The sequence below is a fragment of the Microtus ochrogaster genome, unplaced genomic scaffold (assembly GCF_000317375.1).
Source record: "Microtus ochrogaster isolate Prairie Vole_2 unplaced genomic scaffold, MicOch1.0 UNK80, whole genome shotgun sequence".
Classification (NCBI taxonomy): Eukaryota; Metazoa; Chordata; class Mammalia; order Rodentia; family Cricetidae; genus Microtus; species Microtus ochrogaster.
The window spans coordinates 1,192,669-1,214,762 of record NW_004949178.1 but is presented as its reverse complement, the minus strand read 5'-3'; the positions used below and the strand labels follow the sequence as shown (position 1 = coordinate 1,214,762).

Here is a 22,094-nt window from a genome sequence, read left to right as displayed (position 1 = left end):
AAAAAAAAAAAAAAGAAAAGAAAAAAAAGAAAAATGTGTGCTCTTTGAATCTTCTACCTAATCCTGGTGCTCATTTTTGTATTTTTTTAGACAGGGTCTCACTATGTAGTACTGGCTAGCCTGGGCTAGTGACATACACCTGGGGGGGCTCAAACTCACAGAGATCAGCCTGCTGCTGCCTCCCGAGTGGTTATGTTAAAGGCATGTACCACCACACTCAACAATCCTGGCAATTTTACTGTCTAAACGCCGAATCCATTAACTTCTTTCTACACCCACCATGAGTCACCTCACGGACAGTTCTAACCTGGATTCCTGTAACTCCAGTGCAATCAGCTTCCTTGCCCCTGGCCTTTCTGCCACGGGCCACCCATTCTTTCCTGTGCAGCAGACTCCTCTAAATGCAGCTCTGGTAGTGTTACTGTTTTGAAATCCTTCAGTGCCTTCCTGCTTTACCTTGGGATACAGCTGACCCCTTCGGGACGGGGCCCCCACTTTTGTTGTATTTCTTTGTTTTGCATTTTTAGACAGAGTTTCTCTAGGTAGTCCTGGATATCCTGGATATGTAGACCAGGTTGACCCTGAACTCACAAAGGTCCTCCTGCCTCTGCCTACTGAGTACTGGGATTAAGGGTATGCACCACCAAGTTTGGTCTTGATATTTCGTACTGTTTATTCTATGATGTGGTGATATTAAACAGCCTGCAGTCCCATCAAAAGGACCACGTTTGAGAACATCTTCCTGCTCCAGCCCATTCAGTTTTCCAAACTGTGCTGGACACTGCCTGGTTATTTTCAAATGGCTTGTTTTAGAGTCTCACTCTGTAGCCCAGGTTAGCCCAGAGCTCACCCTGTAGTCCAGGATGGCCTTAAACTTGTGACAGTTCTCCTGCCTTAGCCTATAAATGCTGGGATTGCGTGTGTATATCACGACACCTGGCAAAATAAAGGTTTTTTTTTTCTGCTTTTGTATCATGCCTACCGAGAACAGTCTCTGGTGTATTATGGGTATTTAGTAACTATTGGACAGTGTGGTGAGTCTCATCTCTCTAGTACTTCCCAAGAAGAAAGTGTTTTCCGAGTTAAGTAGTATTTTTTTCTTCACTTTGTCATGGTGCTAGGGATCAAACCAAGAGCTTTGTGCCACTAGTCAGTGTCCACCACTGAGTCACATCCCCACCTCTGGTAACACTTCTTTATAGTGGCCATTTTAGCAGAATCCTGGGATAGCCACCCGGAGGAAGACTTCTGAGCAGAAATCTGCTCAGTACCCAGCGGGACCCTGGGAGGGCCTGGAAGGCAGAGGTAGAGAGAAGCATCCCAGCTGCCCATCGTCACCCAGCATGGGGCATGACTAACTTACGCACTTCATTCTGACTTATAAGGCGCCCCACACTCCTACTCCTCAGTGCTAAAAAGGTTGCTTCCGCCCCTAAAATGTCCTGCTTCCGACAGCCCAGCATCTCTGTGAGACCAGTTTTTGTTTAGGCCACCACCACCTTCTCAGTCTGGACAAACGTTTGGCCTGTTTCTATGTTTCACTGTCTTCTTTGATCCAAGTGTGAACTTTATCACATGCCATTCCTCAACAAATCATGTGTTCCTGCTCAAATGCCTTAGGAGTTCCTCTTTTTTAGATACATATAAGCTGTTCTTTCTTGCCGAATATAACCCTCATGTCCTTTAAACTCTGCTTTTGTCTACTGGCTAGAGAAGTCTTCTGGGGGCAAGGGAAAGGCCACCCAGGCATCTGAGCATAAGAAGTTTGAGTCTAGAGAATGTGAAGGTTCAAGAGAAGATGAACAGGGGATTTAGATCCTGCTGAAGCCTCCGTGTCAAGGGATTAATTTGCAGAAGGCTTGCAAAACAGGGCAGCGTCCTGCTCCAGGCAGCTGGGGCCTCTGCGGAGGGATTGAGAGTGACTCAGGCCTAGAAGAAATGCCTGAAGTTCTTCCCCTTCCAAAGAGCTCAGGGAATGGGGAAAAGTCTGCAGCCTGGGAGCAGCAATCTCTTAGGAATCTCTGCGGAGGGATGGAATCTCTTAGGAATCTCCTGCTGGGAGATGGAGCCCAGGATAAGAAGCTTTTCCCTTCAGCTACGCAGGCAGGGTGCTCCCTGCTACGTGCTCCTTTCTCCACAGGGTGTGAAGAAGGAATTTCTGTAGGGCAAGATCTCCAAGCAGTCCATGAGTGACAGCATTGTCATTAAAACGTTGGGCAGTGACTTTACTCCCAAAAGAAAAGGAATGGAGCCAGGGACTATCTTAAATGCATGCCGATCTCCAAGAAAAGAAAGAGAGGCAGAAACCAAAAAAGGTTGGGAAACGGGATTCTTAGAGGAGGGCTAGGGTGTGGCTTGGTGGTAGAAATCTTACTTAGGCACGTTTGAGACCTTGGGTTCATCCCCAGCACATGCCTCCAAGCCCTGGCCAAGACTCAGAGGACAGACTATGAAAGGGCGCCCTGTATACGCAGCGCCCATTGAGCCACTGCAGCCACTGTGTTTATGACAGTTGTTAAATGAAAGTTACAGGAGGCCATGTTTGCCCTGAGCCCCTGCACTGGGGCCCCAACACCAGGCCGAACCTCAAAATGAAGTCATCCGTGCTTCAGTAAACTTTATCCGATCTTCTGAGGCTCAGGATTAGAGAGATAACAGGCACAGTTTCGAAAGATGTCACATCCAATCAGTATGACAAATTCCCCCCTGCTCTAACCCATATAAAAAGGAATAATCTGAACTAACTGGATGGTAAGCTAATCAGCTGCTTCTTGTCACCATGTCTCCCATGCCTTAATTTATAAGGACAGTAGCTGTGAATTACTGATCTGCTCTTTCGACTTTTGTTTCTGCTGTCTTCAAGCCCTTCTCTGTCTATAAAAACCAACCTTGTCTGTTAGGACATTAGAAATCTTATGCTTTTTTTTCCAGGGTAAAAAAAAATATATGCTTCTCTGTGTGTGTGTGTTGCACACTTGTATGTGCATGCACGTGAGAGTTCCAGGAGGCCAGACCAGGGTGCGTGAGTCCCTCGAGCTAGGGTTATATATAGATGGCTGTGAGTCACCAAAGTGACGCGGTTGCCGGGAAGTGAACGCTGGTCCTCTCCGAGGGCAGCAAGCGTGCCTAACTGCTGCTGAGCCATCTCTCCACACCCCCAGGACTTAGTCTGTTTCGTGGAAAGAACTGCTTCCTGATTATAGAAGACAAATCAAACTTAAGTGGGATTTTGAAGTTGCTGGTGTGCACCAGTGGGTATCTGGGAGGCTCGAGGCAGGAGAATCGCTTGGGTCCTAGACCAGCTAACTCATTTGAATTTTGTCTTTTAACTCTAGAAAGCCTCTGAACACCCAGAAGACGGGCCCACAAGACAGAAGGGCGAGCTGGAGAGGCAACAGCCGACACTGCATCTACACACCTCACTACACCTCAGTAGATGGGTAGAATGGGGGGACCTGTCCTCCATAAGCGGGGCGCAGGGGTAGGGCGAGGGCAGCGAGGAGGTGTGTCACTAGGACTCTTTTCTAATTTATTTCATGGTTCTAATGGAACTTTGTAGATAACCAAGAGAAACAAATCACAAAAGCAGGCACGTCCAAGCCGAGTTTTAACCCACTCCCCCCAGTATGCTTGCTCTGGGAGGCCAGAGAGAAAAGCTTTTCATCAAATTAAAATGTAAAATGCTTTCTTTTATTATTGCCTGGTGCCCAGGGATATTCTGCTGATTCAGCAGCAAGTAATCAGCTTTGACCTAAATAATAGAATAACTCAAACAGCGCTGTGGTGGTTGCACAAGCAGGTCCAAATCTGCAGTTCCTTCTTTTCCTCTCGTCCTCTTCCCCCACTCCCTCCAGGCTCTGGGCAGGCAAGCCAGTTACATCAGGTTCTTTCTGCCTCTCCACCCCTATTTGGCTTGTCCCAACTTCATTTCTCTTCAGAAATTCTTTTCTTCAGAAAACCATTTCTTCCAAAAACGATCCATCCCAGCACTGGGCCCAGGCTTTGCCACACCCACTCTCCTTTGTGCCCCACATTATAGACCAGTGACTGACTGCTCCACCAAGGGTGGCCTTTCTTCAAACCTCTCATGACTCAGTAGGTCCAGTCAATCATCAGCCAAATAAGACAACGAAAAGCAAAGTTTCCGGCGTAACTGTCCCCACCCCCCAACATCCATGCTCTTTGTACTGGCTGGTTTTGTATGTCAAGTTGACACCAGCTACAGTCATCACAGGAAGGAGCCTCAGCTGAGAAAATGCCCCGATGAAAGTGAATCATTTTCTCATTTGGTGATCAATGCCAAAGGGCCCTGGTGGGTGGTGCCATCCCTGGGCTGGCGGTCCTGGGTTCTCTAAGAATATGGGCTGAGCAAGCCATGGAGACAAGCCAGTAAGCAGCTCCCCTCTGTGGCCTCTACATCAGCTCCTGCCTCCAGATCCTGCCCTGACGAGCAATAGTGCTGAAGTGTACGGCAAATAAACCCTTTCGTCCTCAGCTTGCTCTCTGGTCACGGTGTTTCACAGCAGCAATAGAAACTCTAACTAAGACACTCTCTGCTGCTTCTCTCAAAAGTATGCTGAAGCTGGGAGACATCCTGCCTCCATCTTTAAAGCACATGGAGACTGTTTCACAGAGCTGGGTGACCCGGCACCTGCTGAGAGGACAGGTGACACTGGATGACAGTGGCCATGCTGGGAAGGAGTACTGGAATAAGATGTCACAATACCAGGGTGCTGGTGGCACCCTCACCCACGGGAAATTCAGCCTTCAGGAACCTGAGGCAGGAGAATGCCATGTTCAAAGCTAGGCTACACAGTAAATTCAAAGGTGGCTTAGGTTACATGGTAGAGCCCTGTCATACAGCAGGACATGGAATTGACCAGACATGACAGGGGAAAGCCACAGGTTCAGGGTCTGGAGGATAGCCTGGTCAATACAATGAGTTTCAGAGTGACCTGATCTATATATTAAGTTTTAGGCCAACCAGGGCTACCTGCTATATAGCAAAATCACATCTCGAAAGCTCCCTTGCCCCAAAGATGCCAGCATCATGAAGCATGGCATCGACAAAGTGTTTTCAACATGGGCTGCCCCAAGAGACTATTGAAGAAGGCTCCAACATGGGCTTTTAATAAAGCACTAGTAGAGAGGTGGTGCTTATGAATCCTGCGTCAGAGAGGCTGGGGCAGAAAGGCTGCCGCAAGTTTGAGGTCAGCCTGGCCTACGTGGCAAATTCAAAGCTAACTTGGGCTACATAGTGAGACCCCACCTCCTATTTCCCAAAGCAAAATGACATTCAACAAACCAGAGACCAGAACCTCTGTACGCAGGCTCGGAATATCTGGGACTTGTCTTGCATCTCCGGGAGGAGTCCCCTAACGGAGTTTAAGTATTCCCTACTGAAATACTATCTAGACACACATCTCAAGGATAGTGAAAAATGACTGTTCCCGGAGGACAAGGCTGGCTCTGCTCAGTTGGAGCCACTCTCCTTGCAGCTCCACTCAGGAGGCAGGGGAGGGCCATGGAGACTTTATTAGCTCTTTGAAGGCAGGAAAGGGAGACAGCAAGTGTCTCCAGTTCTTCTTGACTTGTCTGGGCAGTGTCCAGGGAGGGCAGGCCTGGAGTGCACTGTATGCTGCCTGCCTCTCTGGAGCTGGCTGGAGAGGAGCTCATTTTACCACCTGGAAGGGCTGGGACCGTCCTAGCCCGGGCAGGGTGTGTGTGCGCGCGCACAGACCTCACGACTTCAGAGTCACTGTGCAAAGTGTCAAACCCGTGGCTGTCTGTGGTAAAGGAACAGCATAGTGTGGTCTGGTTCCTCTCCTGGGCGGGGGAGGGAGCCTCACTGCTGTGGAGCTCTGGGTTTCTAGGAGAGGGTCAGAGGAGCCCTCTTGTCTGAGACTTTGGTAGCATCAGTGGGAAGGAGGAAGCTGACTCTGTGCACAAGACACCGACACAGCAGCTGCCACTCATGTGCTCTCTCTTTCCCCCTAATTAGCTGGGCTGAAGGCAGAAGCAGCAGCTGCTCCCGCTTTCCTACACTGCCCCCAGCTCTAGCTCCAGCTATGAAGCAAGTTAGTGATCCTAATACCCATGAACCACAACTCCCAACTCTTCTTCGGGCTAGGTTGAGGTACAGAAAGATCTGTACTCTTAACAGACACCCTCCTGATGCACACACAGGATTGCTTACCATGCATGATCTGATCTCGCAAGGAGGCAGACAGCTTGGCCAAGCAATCAGAATGTATGGAGTAGAGTTGAGGGGGCGCACACTCATTTACCTCTGGTCTATAAGCAGACCAGACAAAACATGTGACCACTGCCCCAAACAGGGGGTTCAGCCTCATAGTTCACCTTGCCTATGTGTAGGGTCTACATCAGGGCCAATCTCCACCACCAAACAAAGCCCTCTTGCTAAGGTCTCAGATGCCTGTCCTGGGAGATTGTCTAGAGTGGCAGGTCCCTCTTATCCTATCACACCAGCAAGACAGAAGGACAATGGCTGGACCTGGAAATGAATAGCAAGGCTGGTCGCCACACTGTTAGAAGCTGTGTACTGAAGGCAGGCCCCAAGCCAACCTTCAGTGCAGCCTCTGAAACCCAAGCAGTTGCTTGAGGAACTGGTGTGTGAGTAAAGACATGGAGCATCCCAGCCCACCGAGATCACTGCTGTCAGAGCCTAGAAGTCGGCTTCACAGAACCTTTCTCACGAAGATCTGCTGAGTCCACCTTGCAAGCCTCTTCCCATCCTGGGTTTTCACTGCAGCCAATTAATCCTAACCATGCCTACAAGGCTTTCCCACCACTTCAAACATGCAATGAATCAAAGTAACTCATCCAAGGCAGGCATGGTGGCACACACCTTTAATCCAGGTACTCAGACAGTAGAGGCAGTTGGATCTCTGTCAGTTTGGGGCCAGCCTGGTCTACATATAGAGCTCTATGACAGCCAGGGCTACACAGAGAAACCCTGTCTCAACAACAAACCAAACCAAAACAAAAACCTATCTAGGGCGCAGACAAAGGATAAACTCTCCTCCAACACAGTTCACAATGTTCGTGAGTTGGCAATCTCTAAATTGTCACAACTGTCTGCCACGAGGCTACCGGGATCTTCCCAGCAGCTGTAGAAGCCAGCACCATAGGATCTGCCCCCTAGAAAGTCACTTGCTCAGCTCTTGGTCTCCTGATCTATCCTAGGAAAATAATATGGCCCATCTTACCTCATGAATCCATGAGGTAATCATAGCCATGAGGCTCCAATCAGAAATCAGATAGCAGAGGTGAAAGGGCCAATGTCCTGGCATCAAAAGTGACTGTGTCTCCAAGAAGCTATTTCTATTTCTTGTTTGTGATAGTCTTTCACTTTGTAGCCTGTGCTGGCCTCCAACTCAATATCCTCCTACCTTTGCCTTCCAAGTTCTGGGATTGCAGGCATGTGACACCATACCTGGCTTTCTTTGCAACACTAGAGGTAACTCTGGAGAATCCAGTCATCCAAAACACATTCATATGGAAAGGGGAGAGAGAGAGAGAGAGAGAGAGAGAGAGAGAGAGAGAGAGAGTATGAAGAAAGGAGAAACCAGGACATGAAGGTCGTCAGGAAGACCGAAAGAGGCTGAAGTGAGGTCCGGATGCCACTTACACAAGCAGATGGCAGCCAGGAGGCGCAGGCCAGACTCCGGGGGGAAGCAGGTAGGGAAGAGTGGCTGCAGCACGTAGTTGGAGAAGGTGAGGGCGATGACAGCTTGGTTGGTGGGGTAGATCACCAGCACAGCAATCCACAGCCGCAGGAACCTAAAGGAAGAACAGCAAAATCACTGGCTGCCAGGGCAGTGAGCCAGAGTCATCAGAAGTCAGGTAAGGGGCAGGGATGGGGGAAGTCTTGAGCAAATGAACAAATAAATACCAGTGGATTAAAGGCATATTTCTCCTTTTGTTTCTAGAGATACTGAAGAAGCCAGCTCTTGCCCTATCCCAAACGAGACCCCAAGTCCTTTGTAACACCGATGACATGATGTATCGGCAAACTCCTCCATACATTTCAGCTAGTACTGACACACATCCTGGTGTTTGGGCTTTCTCCTTTCCCCTTCAATCCTCTCTGCAACGTTAGCCCTTTATGTCCAAGGGCTGAAAAAGGAAGTATGCAACCCCAGAATTCTGATAAGCAGAACACCCTAAAGGTGTGGCTACATAAGCAGTTGCCAGGGAGGTATCAGACAGGAGTCTTCAGGCCAAGCACCTTGCACACACTTTGGCCCTTTACTGATGGATGAGTTCCTCAGTCGGGGTTAGAGAAGCCAAGAAAACTCAAGATTGGAACTCTGGAAGGAGATCACCATCCTTGGCAATGTGAAGAGGGGGATGCTTCATCTCAGGATGCTCTGACTGGGAACACATGTCCTTCACATGTATAGGGCTTCCTTTTTGTGGTTACTTTTCCTAGAATTCTGTGGTCAGTGTTGTCATTTTCTTTGTTTATAGAGCCTTGCCTATCAGGCTTAAATGTAGAGATAAGAATTGCAGTGTGGCTCATCTACTGGTTACGTGATTGGCAGCACACCTGAGACTTGAAACTCCGTCCTTGGACTCTTTGGATCTGGCCCTTCTATCCCAGATTTCTCCTTTTCCTCCACCAGTGACACTAACTTGCAGCCCATGGACCACATGCACCCCAGGATAGCTATGAGTGTGACATAAATACATTTTATATGACAGGGTCATATTAATATGCAAAAGATTGGACATTTGCTTTAGACCATGCAGGCCTCCAGATCTGCTCACCCAGCCAGTCCTCCGAAGATGTCCTTGACATAGGAGTAGTCACCTCCAGATTTAGGGATGGTGACACCCAGCTCAGCATAGCAGAGGGCTCCCACAGCTGTGATGATGCCCGTCACTATCCAGACGATGAGAGCCAGCCCCACGGAGCCAGCGTTCTCCAGCACACCCTTTGGGGAGACAAAGATCCCAGAGCCGATGATGTTCCCTGCATAAGGCACAAAGATCCAGTGAGGTCAGAAGAGGTGACATCTCAGGGTCATCCCATCTCTAACATGATTCGAAGCATCTTTGTGATGGGGGTTATGATGTCTGGCAATGATTCTTACTAGGGTCTTATCTCTGATCTGGTTCTAAAATGTCTCCAAGATCTCCACAAACTCTGGGCAGGTATGTCTGGTAACAATTCTTCCTTGAGTAGGGGAAAGGGCAGCAAACTGACACACATCCATAGGAACTTACAAGTCTCTTTTATTCCCTAGGAAACTCCTAGGGGTCAGATAACATTGCTCATATTTTCAGCAGAGAAAAACAAGTCTCAGAGAAGCAAAATGAGTTATGTGAGGCCACGCCGTAGTGACGGCTGGAGCAAGTACTTAATCTCAGGATGCTCCAACTGGCTACTCAGGTTCTAGCTAAAGCGACAGGCTCTTAGAATTGGCTAAAAAGAAAGGACTGGGAACATGCTCTGCTCAGAGACCATCTGCCGACTAGAAAGCTTCAAAAATGAGCCAAAGGGCAAATTCTTTTGGGCCACATACCATGATGACTTGTGACTATGGGCTGGGTATAGTGACCCATACTTGGAATCCCAACACTTGAGAAGCCAAGGCAGGAGGATCAGGAGTTCAAGGTTAACCTGGGTTATATAGTAAAACCCTGGTTTAAAATAAAGCAAAACATTTTTGAGTGGAGACAATAGCCTAGAAGCTGATTTCTACATGGCCGTGACAGCCCCACCCTTGCTGCAGAGCATGAAGCAAGCCTATCAAACAGTCACAGTTGTTATAGCCACGGCTTCTGAGAGCACAGGACGTGCAAAACTCAGCACCATATTTCAGAGACTCCCTCTCCGCGGTGTCATATGACCCTCAGAATCACCCCGTAGAATTCAGGGAGAGGAATTTCTCTCCACTTTACCGTCCAAAAGGCGAAGAGACCATGGGGTTAAGTGGCTTTCTCTAAATTCCTTAGCTACTGATGGGTAAAATTGGATCTTGAAAGCTGTCTCCTGATGCTTAATCTGGTGCTCTTTTCACTAATCCACTTCTGCATGCTCAGGGTTGGAGTCCTCTCAGAGAGAGGCCAGCAGCAGGCACAGAAAGGGGCTCCTGGGTCATGTGCACTGGGCAGGGTGGGAGGAGGGTAGGGATGGTCCCGACGCACATCTTCCTAAACTGGCTTTATTCATCTCTACACTGAAGGTGGAAATGAGGTCCCCTGAACGCTCCCTTCTCACGCCCTTCCCAGCTCCCTGCTCAATGCCTGAAGCAGAAACTGGCTAGGTTCAGCTGAGAGGCAGGGCTGGAGAGCTTGCCTCAGCCCACGGGCTCCACAGCATCTCATCTTTCTTTGGGGGTTTGGAATCAGTGAGATAAAAAGTGTAAAGTCTGGGCTGGAGAGTTGGTTCAGTGGTTAAGAGCACTATTGCTCTTGCAAAAACCTGGGTTCAATTCCCAGAACCCACATATGGCTTGCAACCATCTGTAACTCCAGTCCCAGGGAATCTGAAGCCCTCTTCTGATCTTTGAGGGCACTAGGTGTGAATGTGGTGCACATACATACATGCAGGCAAAACACTCCTATGCATAAAATAATAAAATAAGTCTTTAAAAAATACCTTCCTTCCTTTCTTTTTTTAAAGACAGGGTTTTTCTATGCAGCCCTGGCTATCCTGGAACTTGCTCTGTAGACTAGGCTGGCCTCAAACTCACAGAGATCTGCCTGTCTCTGCCTCCTGAGTGCTGGGATTTAAGATGTGCATCACCACTGCCTGGTGAACAATTTTTTTTCAAGGTATAAAGTTCTATGTTTCATTTTCCAAAACCAGCCAGAACTCCACCTCAATTTACTTCTAAGGCATCCACTTCCAAGCCAAAATTCAATTGTCTTTTCTTTTGAGATGAGGTTGTACCGTACAATTAGTAAGCTAGCCTGGAATTCCTATACACAGGCTAGTAGACTAGGCTATCCTTGAACTTGCACCAATCAAATGTCCCTGCTTTCTGAGTGTTAGGATCACAGGGACGCAACACTATGCCTGGCCCCCAAAGTCCAATTTGCAGTCAGGGCCAAGGACACAGTTTTATGAATCAAAGGGGAAGAAAAGAAAAGTCACAATAAATCCTCTACTCCTCTCAGGTGTAAAACCTGTTGTTACTTCTCAAACTGAAAAGATGTAGCGTGAAGTATTCAGGATGCTGAGACAGGACATGTATGTATGCATGTATGTGTATTTAATATGTATGGGTGTTTTACCTGTATGCAAGTCTGTGACCACATGCATGCCTGATTCCTACAGATGTCAGAAGAGGGTGCCAGGTCCCCCTGAAACTACAGTTATAGATGGTTGTAAGCCACCACGTGGGTGCTGGGAATTGAATCCAGGTGTTCTGGAAGAGCAGCCAGTGCTCTTGACATCTGAGCTGTCACTCCAGCCCCTGGGGTAGGATTTTGAATTTGGGTTCAGCCTGAACAAAATAGTAAATGTAAAAAAAAACCCCAAAAAACCAGGCCAACAAACAAAAAACACCAAAACAAAACCAAAAAGCCCAACTAAAACTAAAATAAATGCTTTTAAATTTTATTTTATTTTTAAAATCAGAATGGCTAGGGTGGTAGCACAAATCTTTAATCCCAGCATTCAAGAGACAGATGCAGGCAGATATCTGTGAGTTCAAAGCCAACCTGGTCTGTGTAGCAAATTACAGGCCAGCTAGGGCTGTAAGTGAGACCCTGTTCCAAAATAAAAAAGCCACAGATAAGAATACATTCTCTTTCAAACATGTTTTCCTTCAGAGATACAAACAGAAATAAAAACAAAGGGTGAAATAGCCCATCAACATGAAGCTCAGATGCAAATATCAGGCCAAGAAGCGGCAGATAAAAGAGTCAGCTGTTACAGACATCTTTCTTTCCCCTCCCTCCTCACATGCTATGTGAAGTCCTTTGATAGGACAAGAAGACATCTTTGTTATCACGCTCTCTATGAACTGCTGTCTTAGCAGAGACTAAAAGGTCAGGTATTCCAGGCCCAAGGGCTTGGTCATCCTGTCAAGTGATCCTTCAAGATGGGCAGTGTATTGGCTCACACTAACCATCCCAGCACTCAGTAGGCCAAGGCAGGAGAATTGCCTCAAGTTTGAGATCAGTTCTTGAAGTACAGTGTTCAACTCTGTCTCAAAACAAAACAAGAAAGCAAAAACATTGTTCACCTGCCAAAGCTAACTGCTCTGCTATTCCCTGGAAGACAGGAAGCCCGGAACAGAGAACATTAGAGTCAGAGCTGGAAGAGGACAGTAAATTCCTTCCTATCTGGGGATTATCACAAGAGGAATCTAAAGGGCCGTCTAAGAAGAGAGAAACAAGCTTAGTCTACAAATCAGCTTCAGGGTTAGAAAAACAACACTGGGAGAAAGACAAGGGTCGACTTTGGTCTTAAGGTAGTGAAATGGAAGAAGAGGAAATGCCCAGGCGTTTCTTGAAAATGGGAAGAGCAGTTTTGGTGGGAAGGTGGGGTGTCCTGTTAAAAGTTCTGCCTGCTCAGGAATGAAGAGTCAATGTTCTGCTAAGGGTTCTGGGCAAATAAACAGCCATAAGAATCAACCAGGAGTGTGAATACTTTTGCAGCCTCTGGGACACTGTCAGAGTACACACATCACCGGGTCCCCTGGCAGATGAGGTATACAGCACTAGCTAATCTTTGAGGGGGTCTGTGGACTAATTATTTCTCAGAGGAAACAAGTGAGGTATTATTATCCCCATTTTACAGATGAAAAAACAGAGACCCAGAAGGTGTTGTGGGATATTTGGATACTGTGTGAAGGTGTTTTGCTGTGATTGGTATAATAAAAAGCTGAATGGCCAATAGCTAGGCAGGAGGTATAGGTGGGATTTTGGGGGAGAAAAGAAAGAAGAGGAGGAATTGAGGCACACAGGGAAGCCAGGAGACATAGAAAGGAAACAGGAGGTATAAGATGGCAGAGAGGTAACACCACACAATAGAATACAGATTAATATAAATGGGCTAATTAAGTTATAAAAGCTAGGTAGGAACAAGCCTAAGCTATAGGCTGAGCTTTCATAACTAATAACAAATCTTCATGTCATTATTTGAGAGCTGGCTGGTGGGACAGAAAAAAGACCCATTACAAATGGTTCCCAACATGGGGCCCATACAGAGAGTCCACTTCTCACAGTGTAGAGGCGGGACTCCTTTAAGAGTCCCAACTATGCAACAAAGCAATATAAAAAGAATAAGCCATATAAAGATGGGAAATGCACAGCATGGATCCTGTATGGTGTTTTGTGGGTTTTGTTATTAAATGATAATATATAAAAAAACAATTGTTGTTAAGAGGCATTGTATTTTGGAAGCTATTAAATTAAACCAACCTATATATTTTAAGAATGCCTTAACTTCAAAATGGTAGTCAGAAAATATGTTGTATTGGGGGAGAGGTTATGTTTCCAAAGGAAACAAAAAAATTATAGTTCTCTTCAAAATTAATAAAGATCAATTTGACTGGGGAGACCTCCTGAAAATCTTGGCTACAGACATAAAGGAAAACAACAACAACAACAACAACAAACTACAAGACAGGTGACATATATGCTGACCCCTCTGCCTGGGGACAGAGACATGAACAATCTTGTTGGCTACAGAATCTTCATGATTTATTATTACATGCCATCCTTTTATATGGCATGGATGGAGGTTTGGTTATATGGTCTAAATAAACTTATAAAGTTGACAAATGCCTTTACCTATTCAATCATAAAACAAAAACATCTTTAGCTGATTTATACACTCCTCACATTCTATATTTGTGTTAATACAGATACATATGTTACCTTCAAAATTTTGTGTATTTTCAGAACAAAAAAACCAGACACCAATATAGACAAGTAGCCCAGGTTATCTAGCTTCAAAATGCCTCTGCTACAGTTTCCTCAAAATTCTGGGGTGGCACACACCTTTAACCCCAGCACTCGGGAGGCAGAGGCAGGTGGATCTCTGAGTTTGAGGCTAGCCTGGTCTACAAGAGCTAGCTCCAGAATAAGCTCCAAAGCTACAGAGAAACCTTGTCTAGAAAAACAAAATATAAACAAAAAAGCAGAACAACTTCAAATCTCCTTGCTGATATGGTCCAGTCTCACTGACTACTTCAGTCAAGATTTCAGATAAGCTCTATACTTTCCCATCACACAGAGCTTAAACAAAAAATGCAGCTAGCTCTCCCAGGACTTGACCATTACCTCAATTTTTCAGGGTCCCCTAAAGATGCCATTGTCTATAGACGACAGGAGAAGTCTAGAGAACACAATGGTAGGGTGGGTGGTTTTTGGTCATTTTGTGGGTTATAAATGTTTGTCATCCTTTAGAGGGATTGGTTACAAGTTATTATTAGTCATGGTCAAGAAAAAAACTAAATGAAGGAGATTAGAATCAGGAATTTCTTTCTGAAGGAAAAAAAGGAAGGATATAGAACAGAAATGATGGGTTTAAAAGGGTAGATTGTTGAGTTTACTTTTGAACAACCACTAGTCTCAAATATTTTACATTGGTATGGATTTTTGTATATTGATACAAATTTAAGGTTATTTTTGTTATACTGTATATATATATATACATATATTTCTACTCTTGTTTAAGGTATTGTATCTATACAGCTAGCTCACTTAAAAATATAATGTAAAGTTTTAGTTCTTAAAAGCTATTTATGATAATAAAAAATACACATTAATAGTCGTCTAGCTGGGCAGTGGTGGTACATGCCTTTAATCCCAACACTCAGGAGACAGAGGCAAGGAGGATCTCTGTGAGTTTGAAGACAGCCTGGTCTACAAGTTCCAGAGAGAACTATTTCACAAAGAAACCCTGTCTCAAAAAATGAAAAAAAATATAGTCATCTATAACAATCAAACTTATAATCATGTTAGGTATGTTTTCAAGATCAAATATATATATATATATATATATATATTTGATTTTTGAGACAGGGTTTCTCTGAAGTTTTTGGTGCCTGTCCCGGAGATATATTTTAAATAGATAGATCATCTTCAAACTCTTCAGAGACATACAGAACAGGGTCTTTAGGATGTTTGATAGCATAGGGCCTTTCTTGATAGTTGACACATCTACTCCTGGCAGCACCAATTTACTTCAAAAAGAATGATGGGCATCAAAGAACCTCCATATGGAGTTTGCTTTTATTGTAGTAAAGTTAGCCACTTGGCAAAAAAAAAAAAAAACCCAAAAAACAAAAAAAAACCCAACTGTCCTTGTCTTGATCGCTGACAGTATGCTGTCCAAATTGGACAGACAGGACACAGAAGAAGGCGAGTGACAAACTTCACCAAGACCATGTAGGACAGTCTTTCCAAAAACTTCCTGGTTCACAAAAAATCTTTCAGATATTCTAGGTCTGTAGGCTGAAGATGGATGCCCCAATGGTGCAGCGGAATCTTGAGTAACTGTCCAGGTGGTCAGCTATTTCTGTCATTGCTATAGATTTGGAAGTTGCTTGCTTGGCACTTCCAGTTTACTCAGATAATAGTATATCCTTCTTGGGTCTTTGATGGGGTTGAAGACAAGATAGTAATAGTTACAGTTTTCCTTGTTACCAAATTCAGAAAAGAAGCTTACATAAGCGATGCAAAGTTTATAAGGTTGAGAAACATAAAAGCTTAAATTGTTTGTCTAAAAAGGATGTTTTAAGGCCTAAAAAGATCTTTTTTAGATGATAATACAAGTTATGATAGAAAATGGTTCAGGTATAAAACTTTGGACTCCCTAAGATAGGATAGATAATACAGTACTTTCTCTGAATTTGCCAAATACAAATGAACTGGACATTGTGAATGTAATTCTTACCTGATACTTGTTTTTATTGTATATAGTTTTACTATGTTAGAGTTAAACTATTTCCTTTTTATTTAGACAAAAGGGGGGAAATGTTGTGGGATATTTGTACACTGTGTGAAGGTGTATTGCTGTTGTATTGCTGTAATTGGTGTAATGAAAAAGCTGAACAACCAATAGCTAGGCAGGAAAGATAGGTAGGATTTTCTGGGAGAGAAAGAAAGAGGAGGAGGAATCTAGGCAGGAAGGAAGCCAGGAGGCACAGAGAGGAAACAGGAGGTACAAGATGGAAGAGAGGTAAAGCTATGTGATAGAACATAGATTCATATAAATGGGTTAATTTACGTTATAAGAGTTAGTTAGGAGGGCTGGGATATAGCTCCATTTGTAGGATACTTGTCTAGTGTGGCTAAATCTCTGGGTTTGATCTCCCACATCACTTAAACTGTAAATGGAGGCACACCCTGTAATCTTAGCACTCTAGAGATGCGGAGATAGCCTGGACTATAAGGCTAATCTGAACTACATAGCGAGACCTCCCCCCCACACACACACCTAAAAATAAGTCACAATAAAATGGAGTAGAGACAGGAAAAAAAGAGCTAGTTAGGAATAAGTCTGAGCTATAGGCAGAGCTTTCATAATTAGTAGGAAGTCTCAGTGTCATTAATTGGGAGCTGACTGGAGGCACAGAAAAGACTTAGAGAGGCCTCACCTCACCACTGACTTAGTAATGTCTGGGTTGAAGCTATATCTTCTGACCCTGCTTCAAGTACTTGTGAAAATAGGACTTTCCTACATATGTTAGGACCATCCTTACACGCTCCATTGGGCAGCCACTGGGAGTTGGTCTTATAGAGAGCTAGAAGGCAGATTAGACTTCCTCCCCTTGGTTCAGTTCTATCATCTGTAGTGGTGATTTAAGGACATGTGCTAAGTACCTTGACTCTCAGAATTGCTTTCTTAAAAACACTAATATCTGGTCTTCCTGAGATGACCATTCTTATTTATTATTGTAAAAATGGAGGCTCAGAAAGAGAGAGAGAAAGTGACTCTGTCAAAGTCAAATGTTTTGTAAGCAGCTCGGGCTGGTGGAGAAGCTGAGTCATTGAACGTCAGGTCCAGGGTGTCCTCCAGACTCTACGCTGCTTCTCCTCCGGCAGCAGCACTCTGCACAGTGTGGCCTCGGGGCCTTTAGGAGGCTCCAGACAGGAGAACTAGAAAAGAGCTTTTCCACCTTGGTTTGAGTCTTTCTTGATATAGAGGAAGGAAGTTGACTTCTGTGGGGATTTTACTTTCCTCCCTTGTTTTACTCTTAGACCCATTGTCTAAAACAGTGGTTTTCAACCTTCCTCATGCTGTGACCCTTTAACACAGTTCCTCTTGTTGGGGGATTATGGTGATAACCCCCAACCACAAAACTGCTTTCATTGCTACTTCATAACCGTAATTTTGCTATTGTTATGAATCATATCCGTGTTTTCTAATGGTCTTAGGAAACCCCTGTGAAAGGGTCATTCGACCCTCAAAGGGGTCTTGATCCACAGAACTGCTGGTCTAGAAGGTCATTCAAAAATGTGATGCATGTTGGGCATGGTAGTGCACACCTTTGACCCCAGCACTTCAGAGGCAGAGACAAGTGGATCTTTGAGTTCAAGGTCAGCCTGGTCTACAAAGTGAGTTCTAGGACAGCCAGGGATACACAGATACATCTGGGAATCCTGTCTCAAAAAAACGAGACAAAACAAAACAAAACCAAAGAAGAATGTGATGCACACATGCCTGTCTGGTAGTGCCAAAGTGCCTGAGGTCAGGGTTTTAATCCTGCTTCCACCCACACTCGTTAACACAGCAATCATCGGCAGATCTTTAGTAAAAGCTGCAGTTTAGGATGCCTGGACAATGAGGCTTAGCTTGACTTGTTCTGTCAAAGAAAAACCATGCAAACTGTTTCATTAAGAAAGAGGCCAAGTTGTGTCAGTGCGCAAGTCTTCATAGGAAAACTGCCAGAACTGAGAATATCCACATTTGCTGTGAATAATCACTAACTCCCCCTTCCGGGTGCCAACACCCATGTGACCCCCATTATGGCATTACTCACACCGAGGCTTGTTCATACTAGAATGTCGTAGCCTTCAAAGAATTTTCTAAGAAGAGAAATTACAGACTTGTAATGTCCAGAAGACTTAGATCCAAAGACCTTACTCATGCCAGTCTTCAAGTTCAGCCACAGCTTCCTGCAGGGTATTAGACAGAGGCTGAGGCCAATGCTATGACTGCAGAGAAAGCTGAAGGGAACGTGATTTGTACTTCTCCAGTGGGTGGGGAGGAAGAGAACACCAGCACTTTAGGACCTGGGGAATGGTGTGGAAGTGGGGTCAGGCTTTGATCCTCTCTCACACACACACAGTGAGCCCTGTACACACATTCCTATCAGGACTGTACAGACAGCTTCTGTGGGAGTGGGAGCAGGCCAAGACTCTGATACAGGCCCTTTTCGGTTGCATAACAAAGATTAGAAATGCGGACAGTATCCCAGCCGCTGCTGTTCTGGATTCCTTACTACAGAGGCCGGCAGACTCGGGGTTGGAGGAGCCACAGCCCTCCCCACTCACAGGCCACGAGACTCCAGTTTTTCTAAGATTCATTTCCTTCATGTTCACACTGGGAGTAACAGTTCTTTCCCTACCTGCCCCGCTGTGGGGATCAAGGCAGCTTACATCTATGTAAGACATTCTCTAATTCATGAAATGCTAAAATAACAATAATCACTAGTATTTATATCAGTAGAGACAGCGTCCAGCCTGAGATGAATGCAGTAGATTGGTTTTGGCGGTTTGGCTACTAAACAGCACTGTACAGCCAAGACCACGAAGCATCCTCTGATTCAGCTGTCTGCTTGTCCAGGTATAATTTGTCGAGGCTGCAGAGGGCCGGGCAGCAGGTAATTGCATCTCAAGAAGTATTTATTGATCGCCCACTCTCTACATGTTTGCCTTGAAAGGTAATTGGGAAGTACTTGTTCATACATGGCCCTTTAATGAACTAGATGGGGCCAATCACCACCCACCAATTACTGAAAGACAAGAATTATGGCCCTAGGGGCTACAGAGCCGAACCCCCACTGGTTCCTATCAGGGACCCACGCACTACCTGCAGCATTCTCTGCCTTCCTTGGTGGGTTTCAATCAGGGACAATTTCGCTCCTACCTCCAGAAAACAACTGGTAATGTCTGGAGTCACATTTAGTCTTCACACTGGGGTAAGGGTACTCCTGGAACTTAGGGTATAAAGGCCAACGGTGCTGCTAAGGATCCCACAGTGACTAGTGAGCCTCCCAGAACAAAGAAAGATCTGGCCCAAGAGGCAACAATGTGTATGTACATATATTGCTGTGCATTTGCCGTGGGGCACATGCTGAAGGCAGAGGATGACCTCCAGGAGGTGGTTCTTCCCTTCTAACGTGTGAGTTTGGGGATCGAACTCAGGTTGTCAGACTTGAGGGCAGGCGCCTTTACCCACTGGGGTATCTTGCCAGCCTTATCTTAACTATTTTTATGAGACAGACTCTAACGCTACCCAAGCCTTGAACTCAATCTATGGCCAAGGATGACCTTAAGTTCCTGTCTTCACTTCCTTTTTTGTTTTTGTTTGTTTGACAGGGTCTCAATATATAGCCTTGGTGGTCCAGTAACTCACTCTGTAGACCAGGCTGGCCTCAAACTCACAGAGATCCGCCCGCTCTGCATCCTAAGCGTTTGGATCAGATGTGTGGGCCACCATGCTGAGCTATCTTAACTACCTACAGCTCAACAGTATCAAATAACTTCTCCCCAGCAGTGGAGGCTAAGTCCATGGCCCTGTGCATGCTGGGCAAGGTTTTACCACAGAGTTTTCAATCTCCTGTTGATTTTTTTGTTTTAAGATTGACTGGCTGCTAATAGTTAGCAAACACTCTAAGTACATATGACATGCTAAATCTGTAGGAATGTGAAAGTGAGATCAACTTATCAACTTCTGCTCTCAAGAACAGAATGAAGCCCGGACATGGTGGTACATGCTTTAATACCAGCACCCAGGAGGTAGAGCCAGGTGCATCTCTGAGTTTGAGGCCAGGCTGGTTTACAGTGTGAGTTCTAGAATAGCTAGGGCTACACAGAGAAACTCTGTCTCACCCCAAGAGAGGGGTAGGGAAGAGTGAAGAGGCCAAGTATGGTGGCCACAGCTGTAACTCCAGTTCTAGGAAGGCAAAGGTCAGTCTCCTCCACACAGTGAGTTCCTGGCTAGCCAGGGCTACATAGCAATGTTTTGTCTCGAAACAGAAAGGATTGAATGAAGATGTTCAGGTGAAAACAAGAGTTAACACATCAAGCTGAACAGAAGTTGTGTTATTTTGATTATAATGATATATTAGAATGGATGGCAACCTAGGAAAAACAAAGGCCGAAGGATTTCAAGTTCCAGGCCAGCCTTCAATGGCAAAAAGTGAACGAGACTCAAAACAAACAAAAATTCAAAAGCATGGGGCTGGAGAGTTGGATCAGTGGTTAAGAGCCATGTTCTTGCAGAAGACCCAGGTTCAAGTCTCAGCACCCATCTGTAGGCAACACACACATACATTTTTTTTAAAAAAGATTTCTTTAAGACATAAAAGGAGAAGAAAAAGCAAAGCAAAAGAAAAGCTTCGTGAAGAAAAGAGGATGATACTCACACCTCTGTGGAAGCCATTCAAATTCACAAAGAAAAAAAAGGGGCAACTGGCTGGCTGCTAAGTAGCCACAGCCCGAGCCGAGCTGGCCCAGACCAATGAACCCCTAAACCCCACATTTCTGAACTAGCGTTAGTGAATGGTGGATGTGGGTTGGGGTGAGGACTCAAGTGGGGTGGTAAAAGATGAGCCCAAGGAGAGAGCAAAGCCTTTCCCTGAACACAGACCAGAGCACAGCTTTGCCTTAGCACTCTGCAAGGAACCTCCACTAGGCCAGGCTCCGTGGCACACATGTGTAAACCCCGCAACTGAGAGGCAGAAGGAGAAGGATCAGGAGTTCAAGGCCAGCTTTGGCTACTTAGTAAATCCAAGGCAGCATGGGCACAATAAACAAAATAAAAGATGGAAAGAAACTTCCACTTTACAGCTAAATAAACCTGTTGTCATTTTAAAATGACAACAACAACAATAAGACTGAGGTTGTAGCTCAGGTGGTAGAGTGCTTATCCAGCAAACACAAAATTTTAAGTTTGGTTTCCAGTACCACATAAGCCAGGCACCATAGTCACCACTTGTAATCCCAACCCTGGGGAGGCAGAGGCAGGATGGTCAGAATTACATAGTATCTTTGAGGCCAGCTGGAATACATGAGGCCCTGTTTCACATCCCCTACCACTTAGGGACAAAAAAGGTTACAAAGGTTGTATATAGGGGGTGGAAGAGATGGCTTGGTGGTTAGAATACTTGCCACAACACCACGAAGACCTGTGTTCAAATACCCAGAACTATGTAAAGCCACGTGTCTGTACCAATCTTAGTGCGGAGAGGGAAAGTGGAGCCAAGAAAATCCCCAGAAGTCAGAAGGACCAACTAGCCTGGTATATACAGTGGCAAGCAACGGAGAGACACCTGACATCCAAGGTTGTCCTCGGACCTCCACATAGGTATCGTGGCATGCACATGCCCCTAGTCACACTCGTGAATGCACTTGTGTTCACACGGAGTCACACACACACACACACCAGTACACACACACATCATGCACAGAGAAGCATTTTGCTAATTCCAGACCATCTCTAAAGCCCATCCTTTCCCGCTGTATCTCTGATGTTCTTTGAAGGTCTACAACACACTCATCCAAATCCTGGAAATTTTTGGCTTAAGCTTCCTATTTTCAGAGCCTGGGCCTAAAAGACTTTTTAAAACTTTCTTTAAAATATTTTAATTTTGAGACAGGGTCTTGCCATATAGTCCAGGCTGGCTTTATACTCTTGTGGCAACCCTACTGCCCAGCCTCCCAAGTGCTAGGATGACAGGTACGAGCCTCCATGCCTGGCTCCCAAATGCCTCCTTGAAGCAGCCTGAAGTTCGTGTGTTATTTCTTGCTAACCATACCCCACACCTGTACTGTGGAGAAGCAGCTGCAGCGTTTGTATCCACGTGTGAGCGAGCACCTTCCCAGGCACACAGACGAGAAGTGCTCGCTCCGGCTGCTGCACCAGCTTTAACAAT

The 22,094-nt window shown here is 45.5% G+C and overlaps 1 protein-coding gene across 2 annotated transcripts in view; it reads right to left on the bottom strand.

Moving 5' to 3' along the window:
* Positions 1–22,094, bottom strand: part of Slc7a8 (solute carrier family 7 member 8) — a 57,901-nt gene that overhangs the window by 26,563 nt on the left and 9,244 nt on the right. For both annotated transcript variants that reach the window (XM_005370475.3, XM_026777670.1), the window contains exons 3-4: positions 8,794–8,998; positions 7,652–7,803 (exon numbers count right to left, since the gene is read on the bottom strand). In XM_005370475.3, the coding sequence (XP_005370532.1) occupies positions 7,652–7,803; positions 8,794–8,998 (357 nt within the window). The remainder of the gene's footprint in view (positions 1–7,651; positions 7,804–8,793; positions 8,999–22,094) is intronic.